Source organism: Meriones unguiculatus, chromosome 8 (assembly GCF_030254825.1).
Source record: "Meriones unguiculatus strain TT.TT164.6M chromosome 8, Bangor_MerUng_6.1, whole genome shotgun sequence".
NCBI classification, from domain to species: Eukaryota; Metazoa; Chordata; class Mammalia; order Rodentia; family Muridae; genus Meriones; species Meriones unguiculatus.
The window spans coordinates 25,048,905-25,074,776 of record NC_083356.1 but is presented as its reverse complement, the minus strand read 5'-3'; the positions used below and the strand labels follow the sequence as shown (position 1 = coordinate 25,074,776).

Below are 25,872 nucleotides of genomic sequence, written 5' to 3'. Positions count from 1 at the left end.
GGCCCATACTGCCCTATGGCAACTTCCTCCTCCTCCTCCTCCTCCTCCTCCTCCTCCTCCTCCTCCTCCTCCTCCTCCTCCTCCTCCTCTCTCATCATGGTCCCTACTGAGATCCCTTTCTGCTTTTAACCCAGCCAGTGACCATGGTCCATTGTACAGCGCCAGCCACATTCAGGGTATGAGCTGGTCAAACTTCTCCAGAAAACACCTCACAGACACACCCAGTTCCTAAACCCTACCAAGTTGTCGGGGTCAACCGTCACACTTCTATCAGCAACCTGAGTTCATCTGCCACCTTGACTCCCTTTTGGCCATAAATTCAACGTACTGAGTTGTTCCAGGGATCAGGACACTGGCATCTTTTGGGAGCCACTGTTAGGCCTGCCCTGGTCTTCATGAGCTACACCCCAGCAACAGACAAGCTGCGGGTATCCACAGCCCCAGGATGGAGAGGGAAAGCATACTGTTGCCTTTGCTGCGTGAGGGTCAACTGCTTTTGCTCCTCCTCAGGCTATGGAAAAGGGGAATGTGTTTGCCACCTTAGTGGTCACCCATCAACTGCCAGAGCCATGTGTGGATCTGCCCAGGAATTGCTCCCCGCGGTCAACTGACTTCCATCATAGTTGACTTGCTTTTGCAGAGGCCAGAGAAGTTGGTTTGCATCTCCATGATTCCTCCAGGAAAATACTTTCCACGGGCTTATGGCTGGGGAGGGAAGAAGTTTTTTGGGTTCTCACCTGGCCCTGCCTTCCACGATGACCCCTGCTGCACTGACCCGTGCTGAGTTGAGCATCCTGCTGGCTGCTAAGTCTGCCTATTCCTTTATATGTGATAGCCCCAGAGCTCTACTGGACCCGTGGAAGTGGACCCAGCCACACGGCCACCTGCCGTGGCCTTCACTCTATAAACAGGACCAGTTTTAAATCCTACTTTATAAAGATGATCAGTTTTGAATTCCACGCTGTTAACAGAACCAGTGCTGAATCTGTTTACACAAGCACTGTTCTCACAGTACTTTGGTGGCTTGTTTAGGGTTTTCAGAATACAAAGTCATGTCATCTTTCCTATTTTACTTGGATGCCTTTCTCACCTGGTTGCTGTGTGCGTTTTTAGTTCTGTGTTACATAGAAAAGAAGCTGGCATTCTTCTCAATGTTTTTTTATTTCTTTATTTTTATTTAATCTTTTTCGATTAATTTATTTATTTTATTGGTAAAACACCAATATATATGCGTATATATGTTTGTGTGCGTGCCACATGTCTGTGGAGGCCAGAAGAGTCCGTTAAATCCCCTGGAGGTGGGGTTACAGATGGTTGTGATCCTTTTTGTGGGTGCTAGAAATTGAACCTGGGTCCTCTGGAAGAGCAGCCGGTGCTTTTGCCGAGCAATCTGTCCAGCCCCATCGTTTCTATTGTTTAATAGAACAATATGTCTCTTTACATAGCCATGGCTGCCCTGGTTACTACATAGACCAGGCTGGCCTGGAGCTCACAGTGTTCTCTCTGCCTCTGCCTCCCCGGTGCTGGGATTAAAGATGTGCGCCACCACAGCCAGCATTTCTCCCTAATCTTGCAGGAAAAGCTTTTGGTCTTTTTGTTTGTTTGTTCTTGAGTGTGATGCTCACCACAGGGTTTTCATAAGTGCCTTTACCAGACTGTTGTGGATGTTTTGGTTCGTGATATGTAAACATATTTTTGTTGTAATATCAAGTTAGGGATTTTAGTTTGCCCACCCCTGTTAAGTATCTGGTGCAGAGCGTAGTCTTTGCCAGCTGGGATTAGTTGAATTCTGGGGACTTTGAGGGGTATAAATATGACATCCCAGAGGAAGAAGGAGCAGCTGCTTGGAGGAGGACTGCTTGCTGCTGGTTCGTCCCGCCGCTGCATTTACTGTTTGCTGATTTACTGGTGATTTACTTTTGCCCCCGAAAAGACCTTACCCAAGCAGGAAGTAGCAAAGATAACTCCATCCCCTGTCCCCACTAACCTTCTTTCTTTCCTACCCAGTGTTAGGGGGTTGGAAGGGAGGTAGAAGCATTTAAGAACCCTAAATAAAATAGGCTCGTTTAAAAAAAATCCAAGCTTGCACCATACTGAGAAAAACTCCCGCTGTTTCTAATGTGCTAAATGCCTCAAAAATGTGCTGACTTCTCTCAACACTTTTCTGCTTCAACGGGGGTGGTCATACACTTCCCCCTCGTTCTGTTGGTGAGACATATCGAGTTTGTCGGTTTTCACATATCTGAACCATCCTTACGCTCGAGTGATGAATCCTAGTTGATCACGGCGGAGAAGACTTCGGTACGCTCCTGGACTCAGCTTGCTGGGGCGTGCTAGAGGGACTCCGTATTCATGTTCCCGAGAGGTGCTGACCTGGATTGTCTTGTGGTTTCTTTGCCTGACTTTAGTCTTAGGGGACGCCAGCCTCGTGGACTAAGGTAGAAAGCGTTTGCTGTGCCTCACCACCCTGGAAAAGCTGAGGCTTGCGCTCTTCCGATGTTACCCAGAATACGCCAGTGAAGCTTTGTGTCTGGGACTTCTCTTTGTTGGGAGTTTTTCTTCCCCCCTTCAGATTTATTTTTATTTATACATACACCTACCTATACTTATGTGCACCGAGTGCATGCAGGTGGCCTCGGTTCCCTGGAGCCGGAACTACAGTGGTTGTAAAGCACCTGATGTAAATGCTAAGAACTGAGCCCAGGTCCTCTGGACGAGCAGGAACAGCTCTTAACTGGGGGCCCCTTACCTTTTAAGAATTTATTTTCATTGTTTGAAATGCCTGTTAAAAGATTTTGGTTTTTATTTTTAGTTATGTGCCTGTATCTTTGTTTCTGTGTATGCAGATACCTATGCATGAAGGTACCTACAGAGGCCAGAAGAGAGTGATGGGTCCCCCAGAGCTGGAGTTACAGGCAGTTGTGAGGGGCCTGATGTGGGTGCTGGGAACCAAACCTGCCTCTTCTGCAAGAGCAGCAAGTGATTTTTGCTTTTTCCATTTCTTTCTGTCTAATCTTTCATTTCCTCCCCTCTGCTGTCTTTGGGATTACTTTAGTTTTCCTTTCCTTGTTCTTGAAGTCATAAAGTGGGCTGCTAGTTTGACATCTGTCTTGTTTACTAATGTAATATTAAATTGCCAATTCACCTCAGCACTGCTTTTGTTGTTTGTTTGTTTTCTCAAGACAAGGTTTCTCTGTCTTGACTCACTCCGTAGACCAGGCTGACCTCGGGAACTCACAGAGGTCCACCTGCCTCTGCCTCCCAGAGTGCTGGAATTACAGGCATGTGCCACCACGCCCGGCGTCTGTACTGCTTTGCGACACCGGGTAGATTTTTGTGTACTAGGTCTTCTCCCATCACTGATCCTTTTCTAATCTCCCCCGTGATTTTTGTTCCTGATCCCTTGGTGTCAGGTAGAGCACATGCTCTGCAAAGGAGTCCCCGAGAGCCCTGTCCCACGCTCCAAGATAACGTCCCCTGTGCCCTTGGGCAGTGTGTGAACTGGGGGTTGGGCTGTGCTGCGCTGGGTTCCATGGCTTTCTTGGGCTGTGTGCTCTGTCTCTCCACGTACTTCTGTCTAGTGCTCTGCCCGTGCCACAGACACAGCAGCTTCCAGCTATTGATGTAGAGCTGGTTGCTTCTTCCTCAACTCTGAGATGTCTTTTCCGTACATTGATGGCGTGCCGTTAGATGCATCTATGTGGAGCACTGGCTTGTAGTCAAACTTTTGATTATATAATGTTATTTTCTCCTTCTTTTAAGCCTTTCTTTTTGTATTTTTATTAGCATATATTATTTATAATTATGTAATAATTGTACATTCTGACATTTGCATATAAATACGTAATCTATTTTGATCATATCCACCCTCATGACTCTCTCTTGTCCCCCTCCCACCTTCACCTATCCCCATCTTCTTTCCAAACCCCCTTCTACGTTCATATTGTGTTTGGGAGGGGCACATTTCACGAGGGTTGATTATAGGAGTGTGGGTGAGGGTCTATTTACAGGAGCAGGGCCTCCTTACCAGTGACTGCACCAATGAATAAAACATCTTTCTTTTCCCCAGCAACCATGAACTGACCACAGGTCTCAGGGTGGGGCCTTGTGAGTCCCCTTCCCCCACTGCATGGCAGGATGTTGATGGACCTAATCCTGAGCAGGTCTTATGCAGCTGTTCACTGCTATGGGTTAAGATTATATCGTGCCTGGAAAACAGCATCATACAACAGTCTACCCCTTTTCACTGATGGCATTCCTTCTCCCACCTTCTCTCCAATGTCCCTGATCTTTGCAGAGAACCATGTAGATGTTCCATTTCTGGCTGAGCACTCAGTAGTCCCTCAATCTCAGCACGTTGACCAGGCTCTGCAGTTACTGCTGCCCACTACAAAACAACAACAACAACAGCAAAACAGCAACATTTCTAACTGAAGCTGACAGCAGCGCTCATCTATGCATAAACAGAATTACTTAGCCACATCATACCCATTTAACAAAACAACAGCAGTGTCTTCCTTACTAGGACCCATGACCTCACCAGCTGTGGCTTTTGGCCAGGTTTACAGTATCAGATGTGAGCTCTCTCCTGTGGAGCAGGCCTCAAATCCAACCAGGCAGTTGGTTATGGCACAACAGACTTGCCACTATTACACCACAGAGGGACAGAGAGACACCCAGGAAGTAGAAAGGAGGGACATTCAGTCTGAAGGGTTTTGAAGACAGGGCGGAGAAGAAGGGAATTTTTCCTTCTGGGATGTCAGCTAAATAGGGAGGTCAGCTGGATGCTTTCTCTGCCTCTCTGAGCTTTCACCCCAACATCTGGCTCCCGAGTCTTTATTGGTAAAATCAAACGCTTGGGATTTTGCTTAAAAACAACAATCTCTGGGTGGTTTTGAGAGCCATCTACTAAGTATACCTCATTTTAAACAAACTTTACTTGTTTTTAGTTATAGCTGCTTCAGGCTTAAACTCGAAAAGATATTCAGGAGGCTATATAAAGCTTGTTCCTGTAAATGAATTGCATTTGTACTTAGCATCACTATGTGCATAGTTCTGAGCACATTAAAGAATTTGATCATTTATAAGGGGACTGACAATTAACTTGTATGTTTTAATTATCTTTAACAGTTTACAACAAGTTAGGAGCTTTTATAGGATCCAGATTTATAATTTTATCTCTGTCAAGATTGAGTTGAAGATTTAATTAAAGGTCCTTTAACATCAAAATAAAACTTTAAACGATAAATACAGTCCACAGAGAGATTGGAGACTTCACTTTTTTTGATCCTTTTATAGTGTACCTTTATAGAACATCACAGTTTCTTATATGACTCAATTTATTCAAACAGCTAAAGCTTCAAAAAGTTAACAAAGACAAAGAGGCTAAATCTGTATCTTCAAGTTCACTACTGTTAACCTGAGTAGGCATTAGACATTTATATCAAACATACCTTAATTATCAAACATATCTTATTTATCAAACATACGCTGTTCCCTATTTAAACTTTTCTAGGAGCACGGTGTTGAACATAGCAAAGGCCTAAGAGGTTAGCTGTAAATCTCTAAGTCAGCATTTGTTAAGCTGAGTAGACTTTATGACCTTAGAAATGTATCATCATGCAAAAATCCATCCAATCCAAAGTATTTTGGAGACCTGCCGCTGCCTTCTTAGTCTAAAAAGAAAGGAGATACAATGATGAGCAGAGAATCAGGAGGACTGAGGAGCTTTAGGGTTGCTGTCTTAGTCAGTTTATACCACATGGCCATCTGAGGACGGGGTGAAGTTACACGTGAACGCTCTACCTGCATGTCTGCCTGCATGACAGAAGATGGCATCAGGTCCCATTATAGATGGTTGTGAGCCACCATGACACTGCTGGGGATTGAACTCAGGACCTCTGGAAGAACGGTCAGAGCTCTTAACCTGAGCCATCTCTCCAGCACTGGCACATACTCTTTTTTTTTTTCTTTTTTTTTTTTTTTTGACCTTAGTAAATATGGCTTTCAGCCACATGATTGCTTCCAACATGATGAGGTCAATCAGCCAAGATGGAGACAAGCCACAGGGTTGCTATTTCTTTCTCTCTCTCTCTCTCTTTTGGTTCTTTGAGACAGGGTTTCTCTGTATAACTTTGGCTGTCTGTACTCAGATTTGTAGACCAGGCTGGCCTTGAACTCACAGAGATCCACCTGCCTCTCCCTCCCTGAGTGCTGGGATTATAGGCATGCACCACCATGCCCAGCTCACAGCGCTGCTATTTAAAAAATACCTATTTTCCTACATAAAAGTTGAATTTGAGGTTTGGGGATTTAGCTTAGTGGTAGAGGGATTGGCCCTGGGTTTGATCCTTAGTTCAAAAAAAAAAAAAAAAAAACCAAAAAAAAAAAAAAAACAAAACCAAAAAAACCCAAAAAGACAAAATAACAAAAAAAAGGATTGCCTTGCTGAGTGGTAGTGGCACACACCTTTTATCTCAGCACTCTGGAGGCACAGGCAGGCGAGTTCAAGGCCAGTTCAGTCTACAGAGTAAGTTCCAGAATAGCCAGGGCTACAGAGAGAAACCCTGTCTCAGTAAAACAAAACAACACTCCCCTAAAAAAAAAAAACCCAAACCAAACCTGAGATAAAGAATTTACACAATAGTCTTAAGAGAATTTTTTTTTTTTTTGAGAGCAGAGAACAAAGAAATCATAGAGAGAAAAGATTTTTAAGAGCGGAAAGTAGAAACAGCTTACAGATAAGAGACTTTTTTTTTTTTTGGCAGTTCTGCAACTTTATCTGACATTCAGTAGGTTAGTTCTCATCCACATTGATCATATGGAGATTTTTGAATGTGGTAACAGGCACGTAAGTTAGCAATGTGTGGTGCTTGTTTGGTGAAATCCTCATCTTCATTACGTTTTCTGGACAAACGTACTCGGATGCCATAGGGAACATTCCTTATCCCTTTGGCCCATTCAGCTCTATTGAGCCTGGTATCTATGCGCACATCTGGAGCCCCCATCGCCTTCATGGCAAACTTCCAAGTTTCTTTGAGTGACTGAGGAGCACGCTTCTTGAAGCACTCCATGGATGCGCTTGTGAGTGCTGATGGTGCGTTCGCCGGTCACCGCCTTGATGATGGCAGAACGGCCCTTCTTCTCACCACCCTTTGCGGGAGCCATTCTGCCGGGCCTAAGACGGAAAGGCGAGATAAGAGACTTTTGGTGTTACTTGTTTGTGCAGTGGCAGAATTTGGAAATCGAATGTGCCACTTTGCAGCTATTACTCAGGAAATCAGGCCAACAATCGACAAACAGATTCTCAAGACACGGAAGCACTTACAGCAAAAGAAACGAAACCCACTGAGGAGGCGGCCTATAGGACGGAAGGAAACCCTTTCCAGCCAGCCATCAGACAGAGGACCAGTACTTTAGAACATACAGAGAACTCGAGAAACATCAAGAAAATAAACAGCCCAGTGACAAATGGGCTAAGGGATTAAACAACATTCTTAGAAAAAGAAATACACCCAGGACAGCCAGAGATACACAGAGAGACCCTGCTTGAAAAACCAAAACAAACAAACAAACAAAAACAGCCAATATTTTTTAAAGTGAGTAAAGCTGGGCATGGTAGCACATGAGTGTAATACCAGCACTTGGGGTGGCAGATCGCTGTGAGTTCAAGGCCAGCCTGGTCTACATAGCTAGTCCAGGACAGCCAAGGTGATACAGAGAAACCCTATTTAAAAAAAAAAAAAAATGTGTTTAACATTGGTAGCTATCAGAGAAATGAAACTGTTCTATCCCTTCTCGATCCAATCAAAACAGTTACCATCAAGAAAACAAATTATATATGCTAGGGAGGATGTTGAAAAAAAAATGGAACCCTTATTCATTGCTGGCAAGGGTTTAAACTAGTGTAGCCACTAAACTAAATCTAAAACTAAAACCACCCTCTGCCCAGCCATACCACTCCTGGGCACAGACCAGCATCCCACACAGGGACACTTGCATATCCATGTTCAGAGCTGCCCTACTTACCCCCAGCAGCTAGAACGAGCCTAGATGCTCATCTAGTGATGAAGGGACAGTGAAAAATGTGGCACATACACACAGCAGAATCCTGTTCAGCTAGGAAGAAAAATGGACTCTGTAAGAGAACGGGTGTAACTGGAAAATAATATGTTAAGTGAGCTAACCCAGATTCAGATCAGAAACAAGCTATTTCTCTTCTATGTGTGTTTTACCTCCTAACTTTAAAACATGGATTCTCTTATTTTATGTGTCCATGTGTGTGTGTGTGTGTGTCACATGTACCACTTGGCGCCTGTGGAGGTCAAAAGAGCATCAGATCCCCTGGATCCAGTTACAACGTGGATGCTCAGAACCAAATCTGTGTCCTCTGGAAAAGCAGCCGGTGCTGGTAACTGCCGAGCCATCTCTCTAGCCCCTACCTTCTAATTCTTATATATTGACATTTTGTGTGGAAGCGAGTGTGTTTAAGGCCAGTAAGCTAGAGAGGAGCCCAGGAGAGGCAGAAAGGAGGCTTTAGGTTGTGGGGAAGAGGGATAACAAAACACATGTGATATGAAGATGAAGGCAGCTACTCAGGGTGAAAAGCTTACCTGGAGAGGGGTCAGGAAGGGGAGATAAACCAGAATTGAGGTTGGGTAAAAAAAAAAAAAAAAAGCCACAGGGAAAGTGATATTTGGTAATCGAATTTAGAGCCAGAATTCCCTCTTTAAAAAGGAGTTTGAATGGACCCTGAGTGGTCAGACAAAGCTGCTTCCAGAAGCCATAGATGGGTAAGCGAAAGCTCCAGTGCCAGGAGCCGGCTACACCCAATGACATGTAGGTCAGGGAGGCCCCCGAGGCTGACACAACATATGCAAATGCCACTGCGCTTGGCTGCCCACCGGAAATGGACGCTAGGAACCTATTACTAGGGCTGGGAAGATGGCTCGGAGGTTAAGGGCACTGGCTGTTCTTCCAGGGGTTCTGAGTTCAATTCCCAGCAACCACATGTGGCTCACAAACATCTGTAATGAGGTCTGGAGCCCTCTCTGGCCTGCAGGTGTACATGCAGGCAGGTCACTCTAATAATAATAATAATAATAATAATAATAATAAATGGAACCTATTGCTAAAGACACTCTATTTTCTCTGAAGACACAGAAATCAAGCTGGAACTGAGATGAAGCTCCCTCCCTGCTGCCTCACCCTCCCAGTGCTAGAAGGTGCTGTGCAGGCCGAGGGGGTGGGGGGGCTGTCAGGAACAGCCTCACACAGCTGTGGACCCCAACTGTGACACTGCTGACTGTCTGTTGGCGCAGCACTGGCAAGTCTGTTGCGGCATAACCAGCTGCTTTCTGGCTGGATTTGAGGCCTGCTCCGCAGGAGAGAGCTCACATCTCTTACTGTAAACCTGGCCAAAAGCCACGGCTGGTGAGGTCATGGGCTCTGGTGTGGAAGATCCCGCTGCTGTTTTGTGAAATGGGTATGAGGTGACTAGGTAATTATTTTTACGCATAGCTGCGTGCTGCTGTCAGCTCCTGCTATGATCTTAGTCACAGTTCTGTTACTGTGACAAAACATCATGACCAAGCCAAGGAAATTCTTGTTTTTTAAAGCATTTTCATGGAGGGCTGGCTTACAGTTTCAGAGGGTTAGTCCATTATCATCATGGCGGGAAGCATGATGGCACGCAGACAGACACAGTGCCGAAGAAGCGGTACATCCTGAGAGACCCTGGGTCCGGCATGGGCTTTTAACACCTCAAAGACACCTCCCCCCCCCCCCCCAGTGACACTTTCTCCAACAAGGCCACATCTCCTAATCCTTCTAATCCTTTTGAACAGTTCTATTTTCTCGTGACTAAGCATTCAAATCTGTGAGCCTAGTGGGCCCATTTTTATTCAAACCACGGCAGTTAGAAAAGTTTCTGTTGTGGCTGTTTTGTAGCAGTAACTGCAGGGAATCATAACTGGTCAAAGCACCGAGACTGAAGTGGCTGTTGAATGTTCGAGCCATAAGCATCTTTGTCAGCTTCTGCAAGGCTCAGGGAACATCCTAGAAGGAAGGGGCAGAAAAAAACATAAGACCCATGAGATGGGTGGAGTGTTGTGGAATGCAGTGCTTTGCATGTTTGTGAATTCGAAGTTTAATTATTGTATACTCTAATAGTTGCATTTGCTGTTTTGCACATGTTTATTCACAGATTTGTCTTTTTATTTACTTCATTCTCTTCTTGAACCAATAAGTCTAGTTTGTCATAGCACCCCATTCTGTCTGAAGCATGCCTTTTGGGTACAAAAGCATACATGTGCTGCTATTGTGAATTTTGTTTTTTTTTTTTAATAAATTTATTGTCTCTTTGAATATATCTTTTCCCCCTTTAGTTTTGGCAATTTTCTCTAGCTCTATTGTTTTGTATGCTTGCTAGCTTTTGTATTTACCATTGCATTTCAAAGGTGTGACTTTATGTCTTTGATTAACTTTCAAAACTCTTTTCCAAGCAAACAAGCTCCCAGCTAGTGAGCTCATTGTAATCCCAGCACTGGGGAGAAAGAGGCAGGCAGATCTCTATAAATTCAAGGCCAGCCTGGTCTACAAATTGAGTTCTAGGACAGCCTGTTACACAGAAAAACCCTGTCTCGAAAAACTCTCTCCCAACATCTATAATAACATCCAACTATACCTGCATTTTCCACTTTCTTTTGTCTCTGACTTCTGCAGATATTTTATTTTGTCTTCTAGGTTACTAATTCTGCCTTCAGCTCTTTCTATTATGCTGTTACACTTAACCACTGAGTTCTTAATTGACTCATTTTATTTTTGAGAAAGGGCCTCACTATATAGCCCTGGCTGGCCTGGAACTCACTATGTAGATCAGGCTGGCCTTGAACTCAGGATTCACTTGCCAGGGTCTGGTCTTCAAGAGCTGGGATTAATGGCATGAGCCACCAAACCTGGCCACAACTGAGCTCTTTTGCTGTTGTTTTAGAGAAGGTCTCTTGGGGTAAAGCAGGCTGTCCTGGAGCTCACAGAGAGACACCAACTTGTGTGTCTCAAGGCTGGAATTAAATGCTTGTGCCCCCACACCCAGCCCCAGCTGAGCTCTTAGAGTTTTATTTGCTTACACACTACAGTTTATGACTGGGTCATGACAAACATTTTCACTCTTACCTTAAATACTCAACATCTTTATATTCTTAATCATCATTATCCTGTGTCTAGAACATTCTTATTATTGCCATATAGATGTTTCTAATTATCTTCTGGTTTTTCTTTTCCTTTCTTTTTCTTTTCCTTCTCCTCCTCATCTTCCTTCTTCTTCTTCTTCTTCTTTTTTTTTTCTTCCTTCTTTTTCCAAGACAGAGTTTCTCTCTTTCACCCTAGCTGTCCTGGAACTTGTTCTGTAGACCAGGCTGGCCTCAAACTCAGATCTGTCTGCTCCTGCCTCCCACATGCTGGAATTAAAGGTGTGGGCTATCACTGCCAGGCTTAATTATTTTTTAGTTTTTCAAGACAGGGTTTCTCTGTGTAGACCTGGATGTCCTGGAACTCTTTTTGTAGATCAAGTAGACCTCAAAATCAGAGTTCCATCTGCCTCTGCCTCCCTCCCAAGTCCTGGGACTAAAGGCGTGCACCACCACTGCCCAGCTACCATTTTATTTTTTTAATCACATCTTTTTCTTCAGTTGCCTACTTTGAAGGGCCTTTGCACTGCCCATGAAGCATTGGGAGGAATGTTAAATGTCATAGTTGCTTCTCTTAATTGCTGTGACATATCTCAAAACAAAGCAAAATAAACTAGGGCCTGGGTGTGGCTCAGTGGTATGGTGCTCGCTCACCAGAATCACCAAAGGCTGGATCAAAAGATTCATTTCTGGGGACCAGGAGATGGCTCATTCAGCAAATAGCTTGCTGCACGTGCCTGAGTGCCTGAGTTCAGTCCCCCAAACCCACAGAGTTCCAGCCTTAAAGAAGCAGAGACAGAAGGGTCCCCAGGGCTCACCGGCTAATCAGCCGAGCGCACCTGCACACTCATGAACACACAAGGTTAATTTCAGGGTTTTTTTTTGTGGGGGAGGGGAAGGGGCATGGTTGAGAGGGGCTCTCACTGTGATGCCCAGGTTAGCCTCCAACCCCCGGGATTAAGTGATCTTCCTGTCTCTGCTCCTGGAGTACCCGGGGCTACAGGTGTGTGCCACAGGGTTGGCTCCGTTTCAGGGTGTTCTGATTCCCTGAGCATGGGCTTTCCCTTCCACCATCTGCCTGGGTCCTGGAGACTCTGTTGTCTGTGCCATGCTCTGTTTCTCTTCCCCCTGGCTTCCCCATTCTACTCCTCCCCTGGATTGCCTGGGCACGCCCCTCTTCCCCTCCACAGAGCCACACACTGCCCACTCTTCTTGCTCCAAATCTCTTTATGTCTGTCCAGCTAGCTATGCCTTGTGTTCCATTCCTTTCCTTGCCTGTACTGACTCATTTTTCACTTATCCTGGTGATCTACCCAGCCTGTCTTCCCATCCCCTGCTCCGGGCAGCCGCTGTGCCAGGCCAGCATGTGGACCTCTGCAAAGTGGTCTGAATATATGCTTGTGTCCATGCTCTAGACTCATGCCCTCTTCTGAGTGTCCTGGGGTGCGAGCTGAGAACACTTGAGAAACACCATCCTACCCCACCCACCCCATCCCGTTTGAGGCAGTTCATGCCTCAGCTGCAACCACCAGGTCTTGAGGGTTTGTTGGGCTAAGCCAGGAGGGGCCTCTGGCTCTCGGTTCAGGAGCCCTGAGAACCAGAGGCCACTTTTCTGTCCTTTCCCCCGGTTTTCCTCAGACGTCTTTTCAGCTGCCCTGGGCAGGTGGATGGACTTCCTGCTCGAGTCCAGCCCCCTTTCTTTCCCCGGCTCTACTGAGGGAGCATTATTCTTGCTCAGCTGTTGAGGAATTCTTATCACTGCTGTTGAAAACTGTCCACCGCATAGCCCTGGCTGGTTTTAAACTACTGGATTCCGTGGGTTCTCCTGCTTCAGCCTCCTGAGTGCAGGGAGACAGGCATGACAGCCTTCCTGCTTTCTGAGACCCGTTTGCGTCCTCTGTATGGGCTCCGGAAGCTGCGGGGATGGATGGCGGACAGGAAAGAGGGCTGGGGTCCAAAGTTCCGACTTTTCTCCCTGCAGAGCCGACTGCAGAGGACAAAGCCGCTACCGCCATCCAGGCTTCCGTCCGGCGATATCTGGCACGAAAGGAGCTGGCCCGTAGACGGCAGAAGCGCCAGGAGTACCTGGATGAGATGGAGAAGCTGCAAAGAGAGGTGAGCAGGAGGGCCCAGCCACAAGACCCCAAGAGCCGAGACCAGAGTCCGGACAGACTGGGAAGGGGAGCCGTGGCCTTGGGCTTTGGGGGGATCTCAGAGCTTGTGGGCACGATGTCGTGAGCTGCGGACACTGCGGGCAGCGTTGCGGGAACTGGCTGCGGCGAGGCGAGCGCTGGCCGTGTCTTGCAGGCCTACCTGGCCTTGGTGCGCCGGGAGCAGGAGGAGGCCCGGCGGCAGCGTGAGCAGGAGGAGGCGGCGGAGCGCGCGCGGCGGGAGGAGCTGCAGCGTCGCCGCCGCCTGCTGGAGGCCGCGTTCGAAGGGGACCTGGGCGAGATCCGCACCGTGCTGCAGGAGGTCTGGGCGCCGGCGCCGGGGAGGGGAGGGGTGGCGAGGCTGGCCGGCCGCCGGTGGTGGTGGGGGACCGGAGGGGGCGGGGTGAGGTGACACGGCCCACGCGCGCAGGTGGAGCAGCTGCTGACGCGCGAAGGTGTGGGCACCGACGAGGCGGGCAAGGCTCGGCGGCTGCAGAGGCGCGTGGCCATGGTGGAGTGCGAGGACAGCCACGGCAACACGCCCATATCCGAGGCGGCGGCGGGCGGGCAGGCCCCGGCCATCCAGCTGCTGGCTGAGCTGGGCGCCAGCCCCAACAGCAAGGTGGGCGCGGTGCGCACGGCGGCGGCGTGGCCCGCCCCCCGCACGCGCTCAGGGAGCCCCTTCCGCAGGGCGCCTTCGGCCGCACGCCGCTCTACCGGGCAGCCTTCGGGGGCCACCTGGAAGCCGTGGAGGTGCTTCTGAAGCTCGGAGCGGACCCCCGGGTGTTCGCGGATGACGGGAGCACCCCGGAACAGGTGTGGCCCTGGCGTGCGAAAGCCCGAGGTTTCTGGTGTGGTGGGGGTGCACGTCTGTAATCCCAGCAGTGGGCAGGTGGATTGGCAGGACTTCCACTCCAGAAGCCTGACAGAGAGACCCTGTCTCCTAAGACAAACAAACAAGCGGAAATGTCGACAGGATACTGGGATCCCTAGACTCTGCCCCTAGTTCCAGCCCACGAACCAGATGCCGTTTTCCGAACAATAGCTGTCTGCCGGGGACGCCTTCTGTGTGGTTCGGCTTAGCTCCTTCCGGGCTCCGGCCACCCGAGGATGCAGCTACTGTGGTAGATTAGGAAAGTGTCCTCCGGCCTCAGAGGCTGGCCAGGTCTCCTAGGTGCTAGACGGCTTGGGAGGCAGCCTCTGGTCTCAGTTTAGTCCCGTTTTCCCCTCCCAGTCAGCGGAGCTGCCTCCCAGCTGGGAGGATGAGAAGCCAGGCCAGGAAGTGTTCTTACCTTACCTTCTATTTATTTGTTTGTTCACAGACATATATGCAAACACACACACACACACACACACACACACTCACACACACTCTTCATAGCCTAGTTTGCCTGGGAACTAACCCTGATCCTTCTGCTTTGGGTCAGAAATGAGTTCTGACCTGATCCTCAGACCTGACACAAAACTCACTCATCTGATCTGAGATTCCAGCATGAACAGTGAAGCACACACTTTTAGACACAGGGGAATATCTCTGGGCCCTAGGACAGGTTGAAGCACTCTTAGATACCTTACCATGAAGACAGAAGAAAGAAAAGCGGGGCCTCACCAAGATGCAAAGCTTCCATTCACGCACTTACCCGACGAGACACCGTGGCCAGGAAGGGGTCTTCCCGGGGTGAGGCGTATCCTTTGCACTGCAAATGTGCTCTGCGATGCCCCCCCCCCATCAGGAAACTGGACTGCAAAATTGGTGGTGGTGGGTACTGCATTCCCACTCTCCCTTGAAAGAAAGAAAAAAGATAAAAAGGAAGGAAGGAAAGAAGGAAGGAAGGAAGGAAGGAAGGAAGGAAGGAAGGAAGGAAGGAAGGAAGGAAGAGCTTCCCTTCATAAGACCCGGACGAGAAGCAGTGGCCAGCTGTGGGGAGAGGCTGGTCACAAATTGTATACCTGACCAAGGACACTTCTCTGGGACCTAGAAACAAATTTCATCTCCACAGCAAATAAATATGATGTCCAGCCACGATGGACAGGGATGCGTCGTCTATTTGTGACAGATGGGGAGAGGAGTGATAACTGCAGATCGGCACAGAACAAGGGTGTCCCAAGTCAGCACCCACTGTGACAGCTTACGTGAAGGGAGAGGTGAAGCTGTGTTGGCAAGGGGGCAGACAGACTGGATTCTCACAGCTTGCTGCAAGCAGGAGCAAGGGCTCCTCCCTCTGCAGGCTCTGAAGAGCTACACACAGCACGTTCCTCGGCAGTTATGTTCTTGGGCACTGAGCCCAGTACAGTGAAGTCTGCGTACTAACGTCCCCGGAAGCTTGCACGGGGATAGCCTCAAACTGGACACCGCCCAGATACAGATACCCTCTCATGGTGAACACCGGAACACCTTTCAGCCGGAGAGAGTAGCCATAGAGGTCCGTCAGCCACTTCCGTAACTCTCCAGGGAACCGTGAGAAAAAGCCCCCTGCCACACACTGAGTACTTGATTCCATCTCGACATGGCAAAAAAATGACAAAATGAAAGACAGCTCACTGGTTCGCACATGAAGGAAAGGAGGAGTAGGTGTGGTGAGCGGGGAAGGACAGCGGGACGATGAGGTGGTGGGTTACAGAAGCTTGCGTTCGGTGAATTCCTCAACTCAGTCTTATATTTGCCAGACTTAGGTGTCAGTTAACCACACTAACTTACCACACGCTGGGTGTCACGTCTTGCTGTGAGTTAGCTCTGTCTTGATCCTGCCACTTCATTACCATTAAACTACCCATCTGCCCATGTGACGTCCATCCTGTGACGTCCATCAGCTCACATCACCCTCTTGTGCTCATTTGGTTTCGTTTGATTACAGCTCTTCCACCCACAGACCAGCCCTCACACGTTCGTAAGCTGTTCCCACACACCAGAAGGCAACAGCCCATCTCTGCAGGACTAGAGATAGCCATCGAGTTCCTTGGCAAAAATCTTGGCACATGGTTCTCAATAAATATTCTGTTAGATAAATACCCACAAGTTGATTTAGTACCAGGACTTCAGGCTTAGCCAGATGACTATCCACGTGCGTAAACATCTATCTGATCATTCATCCCTCCTCTCGCCTTGCCTCCGTTTCTCTGTCTACTCTTTGATCTCACTCATCTTGGATCGTAGTTTTGTCAAATACAGATCGTTAGCTGGACACTGAGTGAGCCAAAGTTGTGTGTGCGACTCTGTGGTTCACCTCAAGAAACAGCAGCGGAACCATATAAGGAATGGCTTGTCGCCAGAGCCCTGCCCTCTGCCCGGGGAACTACCTGGCGGAGTGTACAGGGTTACTTTCCTTGCTTCCCCCGTCCCGTCCTTTACTCTGTGCTTAAACCACCATTCATTCATTTCATTCATCCATCCACTCACCCATTCAGCTGCCACTTTTAGGCCCGAATGTCTAGGCCCTGTAGGATGGCCTCACTGTTATGAATCTCGTGCACGTGAGTTCATGTGGCATTGTTCTTCCTGCGTCTCTTGCCATAAACCGTGCCTGCGGGAGTCAGTGCTTTGCACGGAGCTGTGGTTTATCTCCCTCCGCCAGTGTGGAGAAATGAGCTTGCTGGTATGAGTGTTCCGTTGTTCCATGCATTATTCGGGGCTTCGAGTTCCATGTACCGGCCGCGGCGTGCCATGTGTATCCCTGTGTGTCTCCGGCCCACACCCACAGCTTCATGGCTGCAGCTGCCTGCCCACTCCAGCCAGCAGCGCTTTGCAGACCCTCTGTTCAATACTAATCGCCATGATGTGATTCCTGTAAGCTCTGAGGGTGTCTGGTGGGTGTCGTTGTTACCTTAGTACTTATCTCTCGCTGTTATAAAACACCATGAGCAAAAGCAACTTAAAGAAGAAAGAGTTCATTTGGCTTTTGGTTCTGGGAGATAGAGTCCGTTGTGCAGAAGGCAGGAGCAGGAAGCTGGCTGATTGCCTTTTTGTCCGCACACAGGAAGGAGGAAGAACAAAGTGGGGTGGGACCATAGACTCTCAAAGCCTGCCTCCAGTGATGTAGTCTCTCCTCCAAGGCTCAGCCTCCTAAAAGGTACCATAACCCCCTCCAAACGACACCACCAACGAAGAACCAAGTGTTGACATACATGAACTTTAGGGGGCAATTCCCCGTCAAACCCCATTATTCCCCTGGGCCCCATAGGCTCGTGGCCATCTCATAATGCAAACTGCATTTTTTTTCCCCCAACTTCAGAAGTACCCATAGTCTTTCATGGCCCCAGCATTGTTCAAAAGTCCATAGTGGTAGGGCATGGTGGTGCTTTAATCCCAGCGCTAGGGAGGCAGAGGCAGGCAGATCTCCATGAGTTTGAGACCAGCCTGGTCTGCAAAGCAAATCCAGGTCAGCCAGGGCTATTACACAGAGAAACCTTATCCCGGAAAACAAAAACAAAACAAAAGAGTCCATAGCGCCCTGCAGTGAGGACCTGGTGTGGCAACTGGGGAGACCTATGCTCACCATGGCCAACGAGCAACCCAAGGGAGGAGTCGAGGCTGAGGACGATGAGCATATTAATTTGAGGGTAGTGGGCAGGATCGTTGTGGTGCAGTTTTAGGTGACAAGGCAGACAGCTCTTCGTGAACTAAAGAAAGCCTCCCATGAACAACAGAGCTTACCAATTAGGCAGGTCAGGTTCCGGTTTGACAGGCGCACAATCAGCGAAACAGACACATCTGCACAGATGGAAACAGGAGAAGATCAGGATGTGTTCTGGCTACCGCAGACACAGGGTGTCTAGTAAAAAAGGAGCCTGCAGCTTTATTCCAGAACTCTGCCATAAACCAAGATACATCCTCAGTTAGAAAGCTGCACACCCTGACTACCACCCATGGTTTTCTCTGATCTTTCGTTTTCCCATCCTATCCCTTCATTTGATATAAAGCATTCTATCCCTTCATTTAATATAAAGCACACACACACACACACAAACCAACATTTAAATTTTCCTTTTGTTTTGTGTTTGTTTGTTTTCAGGACAGGGTTTCTCTGTGTAGCCCTGGCTGTCCTGGAACTCACTCTGTAGACCAAGCTCGCCTCCAACTCAGAGAGCCGCCTGCCTCTGCCTCCCTAATGCTGGGATTGTAAGCCTGTGCAACCACCACTGGACTTGAACTTTTGTCCGTAAACTACAGGGCCAGTGGTCTGTCTTGGCTGACATCAGATGCAGATGGTCCGAAGGAAAGTGCTATGAAAATATCCCATTAGAAGCATGCTCGCACAGCTCTTACCTTTATATTCTAGTAAGCTGTTTTGCTCTCATCATTTTAACAAAAGAACCCAACAGCCTAAAATTCCTTGTATACTTTTCATCAGTTTGAGACTTTTAGTGTTTCTCATTTATCACTGTAAAACCAAGAACAATTTTGCAACCTTTCTGTACGTAGTTGTTACATGTAGGACAATCTGTCCTTCAGCAGGGGTAGATTATTCTCAAACAAAATATTCCTTGGTAGTTTTCCCTTCAAGTCAAGCATCTTGTCTAAATAAACTTCTTGATTAAAATTAAAAAGTCCAAAATCTCTTCTGGGACTCAAGGCTATTTCTAAACATGACCCACTGTAAAATAAAAAACAAACAAACAAACAAACAAAACAAATCATATGCTTCCTATACACAATGGTAAGGACTATACACTGTTGTTCCAAAATGGAGGAATGGGAGCATAGTGAGGAAATCCTGGATCAAAGCAAGACTGAAACCCAGCAGGGGAAACACTAAATCCTGTAGGTCCATGTCCTCTTTCTGGCACTTCAGTCTCAGAGGCTTACACGACGCCACAGCTTTGCTGACTGCGCATGCACTTCTCTCTCGGGCTGCTCCCCCTCCTGCTCCCCGGCTCTCTTGGCATAGCTTTGGCATCTCCAACATCTTGGGGTCTCCGCTGCAACCCAGGTTTCACCCTCACACCTTCGTTCACTGGTCTCTCAGGGCCTCCTCGTAGGGACTTCAACTGCGGCACGCATCATGCAATCCTGGACTCAGCAGCTCTCAACTCACAGAGGAAGGAAACCATGCTTGCAATAACTGTACAACCTGATGAATGACTGTCACAAAACAGAAATGACGCATAGAATCAAATTCAGTAAATGGTGACTCTAAAGGGAAATTCTAGGTTTTGGCAGTGGTGGCACACATCTTCGACCCCAGCACTCGGGAGGCAAAGACAGGAGGTTCTCTGTGAATTTGAGGCCAGCCTGGTCTATAGAGCAAGTTCCAGGAAAGTCAGGGGGCTACATAAAAAGACCCTGTCTCAAAACAAAATCAATCAATAAATAGGTAAATAAATCGTTAAATAAACAGATTAACAAATGAAAAATCTAAAGGACTGTGAAGAAAAGGTCTTCATGTTTGCCCATGAAAAGGTGTGAAGTGATCCCAGGAACATAATCTAAAGGGGCGAAAAGCTTTGGAGACTTCCTGTGTGGAAGATCAAGGTCAGCCACTGGTAGCATAAAGGTTAGAGTTCTGCGTGCGACTCTAATATGAGAGATAGCTACAAATGCCTCTTAATGGGGGAAATAAACGAGACAACCCAAGAGATAGGTAGAAACTCACTTGAAAGTACTTCTTTAAAAAGATGTCTAAGCCTGGGCTGATGAAATGACCCAGTGGGTAAAGGTGCTTATGAGTTCAAGCCCCTGGGACACCGTGGAAGGAGAGAGCTCTCACAGTTGTCCTCTGACCACACACACAAGCACACATACAACAAATAAGCATATATACAACTCAAATATACTTTCAAAAAGATGTCTGGCTCAGGAACAGTGGCACAATAATGCCTACAATCTCAGCACTCAGGAGGCTCAGGCAGGAGGATTGCTGTGACTCTCAGACCAGCCTGGGCTACATAGCAGGTATCAGGGCAGCCAGAGTTATTGAGCAAGGCTCTATATTAAAACAAAAACAAAAACAAAAACAGCCCAAATGGCCAAAAACCGTAGGACAGATTTCTCACCGGTATTAACAAGGAAATGCAAATTAAAATCATAACTGCAGCTGTTGGGGTTTGAATGAGAATTGATTGTCCCCATAGGTTCATGTAACTAACATTTGGCGGTGCTCGGTAGCTTAAAGCAGAATGAGGTTTGTGTCCAGTGTCCATTTCAGTGGTCGCCGGAACTTCTGTTTATTGTGGACTCTTTGGGGGAGCCCAGGGGACAGAGCAGCCGCTGTCTTGAATATCACTTGTCTTTGTCCAAGAGGAGAGGCATCCAGAACACCTAGTGCAAATCACTTGCCATATATTGGCAAGACCTTGTCATTTGGCACATCCTGACCACGATTGTCAGGAAGCATATTCTTTGACATGCCTACAAACTAGAAAGGACCTTGACCAGCACTAATAACCACCACTTTTGACCCTCTTTTCTATGTACTTTTTTTTTTCAATTTGCCCTGGATATTTTCCTCTGATGTGCCTTCTATTTCACCACTTTTCTCTTCAGCTGTATGCATTTAGGCATTAAATAGTCACACTTTGTTGTTAATTTACATCATTTTAACTCCTAGCCACTTCATTTATTATAGAATATATATAAAGTCTTGCAGTTCATTACCAAATTCTTAACCCAGTCTTCATTACCTTGAACGTATTGCCTTTGAGATACTGAGGCTTGAACCTAGGGCTTCATCCATGCTGACTGAGTCTTCTGCCCATGAGCTGATAACTCCAGCGTCCAGATCCCTGTGGAAGCTTCCGTCATCTGTAGTTACTGAAGGTTTTCTTTCACCTTTCCTGTTTCGCATTATGCATTTTGTTTTTAAATCATACCATCTTTCCGTGAGGGTTCAGCACTGCCTTGCTGCATGCTGGACTACCAGCAGTCTGGAGCCACCAGCCGGCTTCAGGGCTTTGAAGCTCAGCTGAGTTCCCAGTGAGAACCCAATTCTCGGCCAACTTGTTCTGTGGATGCAGTCCTTAGAACTTCCATTCAAAGCAAGCATTTAAGAGGCAGGGGGTGATCCAGGCTCGGCGGCACACGCCTGTAATCCCAGCACTGGGAGGCAGAAGCAGGTAGATCTCTGTGAGTTCGAGGCCAGCCTGGTCTATATAGACAGTGCAGCCAGGGCTGCATGAAGAGACCTTGTCTCAAAGCAAAACAATACAAAATAAGCATTTAAAATTACATATTACAGGGCTGGGTGACAGGCTTTTAGTTGACAAAGTTCTTGCCTAGCATGCATCAGGCCTTGGGTTACACTCTCTCAATAGTCCCCAGAATTTCAAATGTCATACACTTGCAGAAACTATCTGCAGCTGGCAAAATCACACCCCTGCCAGAGCACAAGGCAAATCATAATCACTGCTGTGGACAATCTGAAGCACCCCCATATCCCACACCCGGATTAAAACAAAAACATAGTGAACATAACAATTCTGTGTTTTTAAAGAAACCAAAAATTCTCACTACAAGAAATTTATGGTCATCTATGGCTACATATGACCATATCTCAGAAAAATAAAAATAAAAAATAAAAGGTCATCTATTGGGGCTGGAGAAATGGCTTAGCAGTTAAGAGCACTGGCTGATCTTCCAGAGTACATGGGTTCAATGTCCAGCACCCACATCATGACTAACAACCATCTGTAACGTCAGTTCCAGGGAATTCAACTCCATCTACTGGCCTCTGCACATAGCAGAATCACAAATGGTGTCCAGATATACATGCAGGCAAAATACCCCTATATAATACAAAATTATATTAAATTACAAGTCACCTAAGGCTCAGGGAACAGCACTTTAAATTAGGGGATAGAGATAGTTTGCTATGAGATTGTGTCTCCGAAGAATGTCAGAAGATATATCCAGATAAGTCTCACCACATGACTGCCCAAACAGGAGCTGAACAAGAACAATAGACATGCTAATGGGGACAAGGGAAAGCCTGTGAGGCAGCAGCCTACGCAGAGGACTACAGGCAACTAAGGAATGCTGAGAATGGGAGAAGTAATTTCCCCCAGGGAAGAGCACTGGTTAGCCAACACCAAACGGTCAGCCCTGAAAACAAACACTACTCTGCAGACTAAGCAGATGGTATTTGGGAATGTATGTGTATACACACATATGCACAGATGCAAGTAACAACAATTAATGAAAAGAGAACATGAATTTGAAAGAGAACAAGGGGGGGTCATGGAAGGTTTGGAGGGAAGGAAGAGAATTATAATCTCAAAAAAGTCATATGTTTGTGCATAAATTCCTTCAGCAATCCATTCATCTATTCCACTGTCTGTCCGTCTGTGCCTTTCTCTGTACATTAATTTATCAATGAATCTTTCCACTTGGCCATCTTTCCTATTCATCCTGTCCATTCACGTCAGTCAGTACGTTCAGACGCACATCAATAGATCCATTCATTGATTCACCCAGCTGTTGGACTGATCAAATATTCATGCTAGGGAAACATCCTAGGTGCTTGGGGGTGCAATGGGAAATTAATCAACAAGTGTTATACTCCATACTATAAACACTGTGAAGAAATTTGAAAAGTGGGGCAGGGTAAGGGGCTGCGTCACTAGGGTGGACAGGCAGGCGGTGGTTTTTTTAAAAGGTGTTCAGGATAGACCTCTCCAAGAAAGTGTCACGGGGAGAGATTTGGAGACGAGGGCATTAAGCATTGTGAATGTCCAAGGATGGCACAGAATTGGAAGGTCCTTCAAGAAAGGAAGGCTGTTGCCTCAAGGGGAAAGAGCAGGCGTGGAGAGCTTCAGCTTGATGCTGATGAAGGAGGATCCTGGACAAACGGTGTCAGTGGCTTACCAACCGATGCCACGCAGCACCAAGGGCACTCGGAGCTGTGAAGATCAATGGTGGTGGTGATGACCATGATGGCCCCGGCTGCGCTTGGCTTTGTCTAGGCTGAGGCTTGCAGCGAGTGGGTGGTGATTTGTAAGATGAAAAGCAAGCAGTCTCCGAATTTCTAAAGCTAAACTCAGGCTACATTTAAAGCAGTTGAACGTGAGAGACCATGCATTTGTCTCTGTTGGGCTTTGAGCTAATATGAAGTGAATGAGATGGGGTCAACAGTCAGGACTCCAAACCACCAGCCTGAGGGGGCTGGAGAGGCATGCTTTGTATGGGTCAGCCATGTCCCCACCCTTAGGCTCACAGCGCTCTGTGTAAACCCTTCTCCATCCCTCCTCCAGTAACCTTGGATGATGGCCAAGTGTGCCAGACCCCATCAACCCTGTTCTTACTGTGACCTGCTTTTCACACCCAGGCAAAGAAGGGAGTGTTAGGATTACAGGTGGACAACATCACACCCAGAAGGGCTGGGGTTTGTGGCTCTTAGGGGCTGTGTCCTCCTAGAAGGGGAGTTCTTCAGGTGGACAGCAGATGAAAGCAGCTTCAGACAATGGTGTCGGGTGTCTGTGCTTGTAGTGAGGTAGCCTAATGGCCTTGGTGGCTTTGCATGATTGGTAGACAGAGGCAGGGAGCTTGGTTGGTGGGTAGATGGAAAGGGCCCCCGGAGCTGGGTCTGAGTCTGGACAGTGAGCCCGTGGGAATCTGTGGTCTTGGCTTGTCGCCTATCAGTCACCAGTCATGGCGCCCTAATCCTCTTTCCAAATCCTCTAAAATGGAAGTGCCTCCTTCCCAGGTTGGCAGAACATTCAGAACACACACAGCTCTAAGCACCAAATGCCCTGTCATTAGGTGGCCTCCCTGGATGCAGTGATCAGCGTGCTGCAGTCGTGGGACCTGAGCCTCACAGAGGCTATGCTCCGGAACATGGAGGCTGAGCAGCAGCGCCGGGCCCAGGAGGCCCAAAAGCACAAGGAGACCGAGGCCAAGCGGTGCGCAGAGCAGGGAGTGCCCAGGGAGGGGTAGGGGTGGGGAACTGTGGATGACAACGGCACGGACATGGACTCTGACCAGCCGGCTTCTCTCCTCTGCAGCATCAACCTCAAGGTGCAGCAGCTCACCAAGGAACAGCAGAAGTGTCACAAGGAGGTGATCTGTGGCCTAGGCCTCCACCCAGGGAGGAGACCCTGGGGAGGGCCTTCGAGCTGAGGGGCGAGGGTGAGAGTGGGGGTGAGTTGCTGGGGTCTACAAGGCCCGCCTGCCCACCAGCTCCAGCAGGCCTACTGTGAGCTCAATCGGAGGATCATGGAGCACGATAAGTGTGAGAGGAAGTGCATGGGCAAGACGGAGCTCACGCTGCAGGTGGGGCTCTTACGCTGTGCACACCCTCCACCAGCCTTGGGGGAGGGCTCCCCTTCCAAGGGAAGTTCAGGCATCCAAACCTAAGGTGCCATTTGGCAGCAGTGGCCTCCTTGGGGCATGGGTGGAGCCAGGAGGTCCCAGCAGGCATTGGTCTCATGTGACTGTGCAGCCAACCCCAGCCCCACACTTCTGAAAAGTCTGTGGTGGCTCTGAGGAGATGGAGGGAGCAATGGTCAGAGCGGTCCCTTCTTTAGGCCATCAAGGACGCAGAGGCCCAAGTGGACAAGCTGCGGCAAGAGGCACAGAAGGCCGAGGAGACCCTGGCTATGGCCAGGCTGGAGCTTCGGGAGCAGACCCAGGAGGGTGGGCAGGGTTGTGGTGGGGCAGCTGGGGGACCTGGAAAGGTGGCGCCAGGGAGGGGATTCAGCAGTGGGACCTCCCATGTTCTTCAACTAACAACTCCACAGACGAGGAGACAGCAGCACCCGGGCTCAAGTGCCTGGTCACGGAGCTTCATGATGTACTGATGAAGGATGTAGGTGACCGCATCCGCGCCGATGGACGGTCAGTACCCAGGCTGGGTGTGGGTACAAGTCAGAGGTGCCCATGGACTGCAATGACCAGGTGGCTGCCCTCAGGTGGCCTCTTGTCATCGACCCCTCTGGCCAGGCAGCCACTTTCTTGAGATACCAGGACACCAACTATGTGGATACCGTAAACCCAGAGCACATGAGACCCGAGAGGATTCGGCTGGCTCTGCTGGGGGCGCTCAGGTGTGGCAGGCAGGGCCCAGGACAGCCCCACCCTGGGCCTTCCCTGCCATCTCACCAGGACACACCTACAGGTACGGGAAACCACTGGTGTTTGACCTGCGTGAAGTGGACCTGTTCCCATCAGTGCAGCAGCAGCTGGAGGCGGTGCAGCCCGGCCTGGCTCAGGCACTGTGGAGTCGTGAGCTGCTGGCCCAGGAAAGGTATCTGTCACTGCTGCAGCCCACTGATGGACCTGAGTATGAACCCTCCCAGTTCCAAGAGGCGCGCCTAGAGAACTTCCGCCTCTTCTTTGTCACCCGTGTTCAGTGGCCGCCGGCTGAGCAGCTGCAGATCCTGCTCCCAGTGCGTGTGCAGCTGTCCAGGGGAGGATTGTAGTTGTACCCCAATAAAGCATGTGCCCCAGGCATTTACGTGCAGAATTCCATATCCCCGGCTAGGCTGGACCCAAGCTAAAAACCAGTGGCTTTTAAATCCCACGGGGAACCGGTACCAAGGTCAGGGAGAAGGATATGGGAAGGTAGACCTGAACACTGGCACCTTACAGGGCAGGAGGGGGCAGTACA

The 25,872-nt window shown here is 48.4% G+C and overlaps 1 protein-coding gene and 1 pseudogene across 1 annotated transcript in view; one reads left to right on the top strand and one right to left on the bottom strand.

Moving 5' to 3' along the window:
* Iqank1 (IQ motif and ankyrin repeat containing 1) overlaps nt 1-25,700 on the top strand; it is a 31,639-nt gene extending 5,939 nt beyond the window's left edge. The window contains exons 3-13 of the mRNA XM_060389250.1: nt 13,168-13,301; nt 13,494-13,658; nt 13,767-13,958; nt 14,027-14,152; nt 24,027-24,166; nt 24,269-24,323; nt 24,444-24,536; nt 24,791-24,899; nt 25,004-25,100; nt 25,175-25,309; nt 25,381-25,700. Coding sequence (XP_060245233.1) covers nt 13,168-13,301; nt 13,494-13,658; nt 13,767-13,958; nt 14,027-14,152; nt 24,027-24,166; nt 24,269-24,323; nt 24,444-24,536; nt 24,791-24,899; nt 25,004-25,100; nt 25,175-25,309; nt 25,381-25,684 — 1,550 coding nt within the window. The 3' untranslated portion in view covers nt 25,685-25,700. The remainder of the gene's footprint in view (nt 1-13,167; nt 13,302-13,493; nt 13,659-13,766; nt 13,959-14,026; nt 14,153-24,026; nt 24,167-24,268; nt 24,324-24,443; nt 24,537-24,790; nt 24,900-25,003; nt 25,101-25,174; nt 25,310-25,380) is intronic.
* Nucleotides 6,797-7,185, bottom strand: LOC110562614 (large ribosomal subunit protein eL31-like; annotated as a pseudogene).
* Nucleotides 25,701-25,872: the final 172 nt, after the last annotated feature.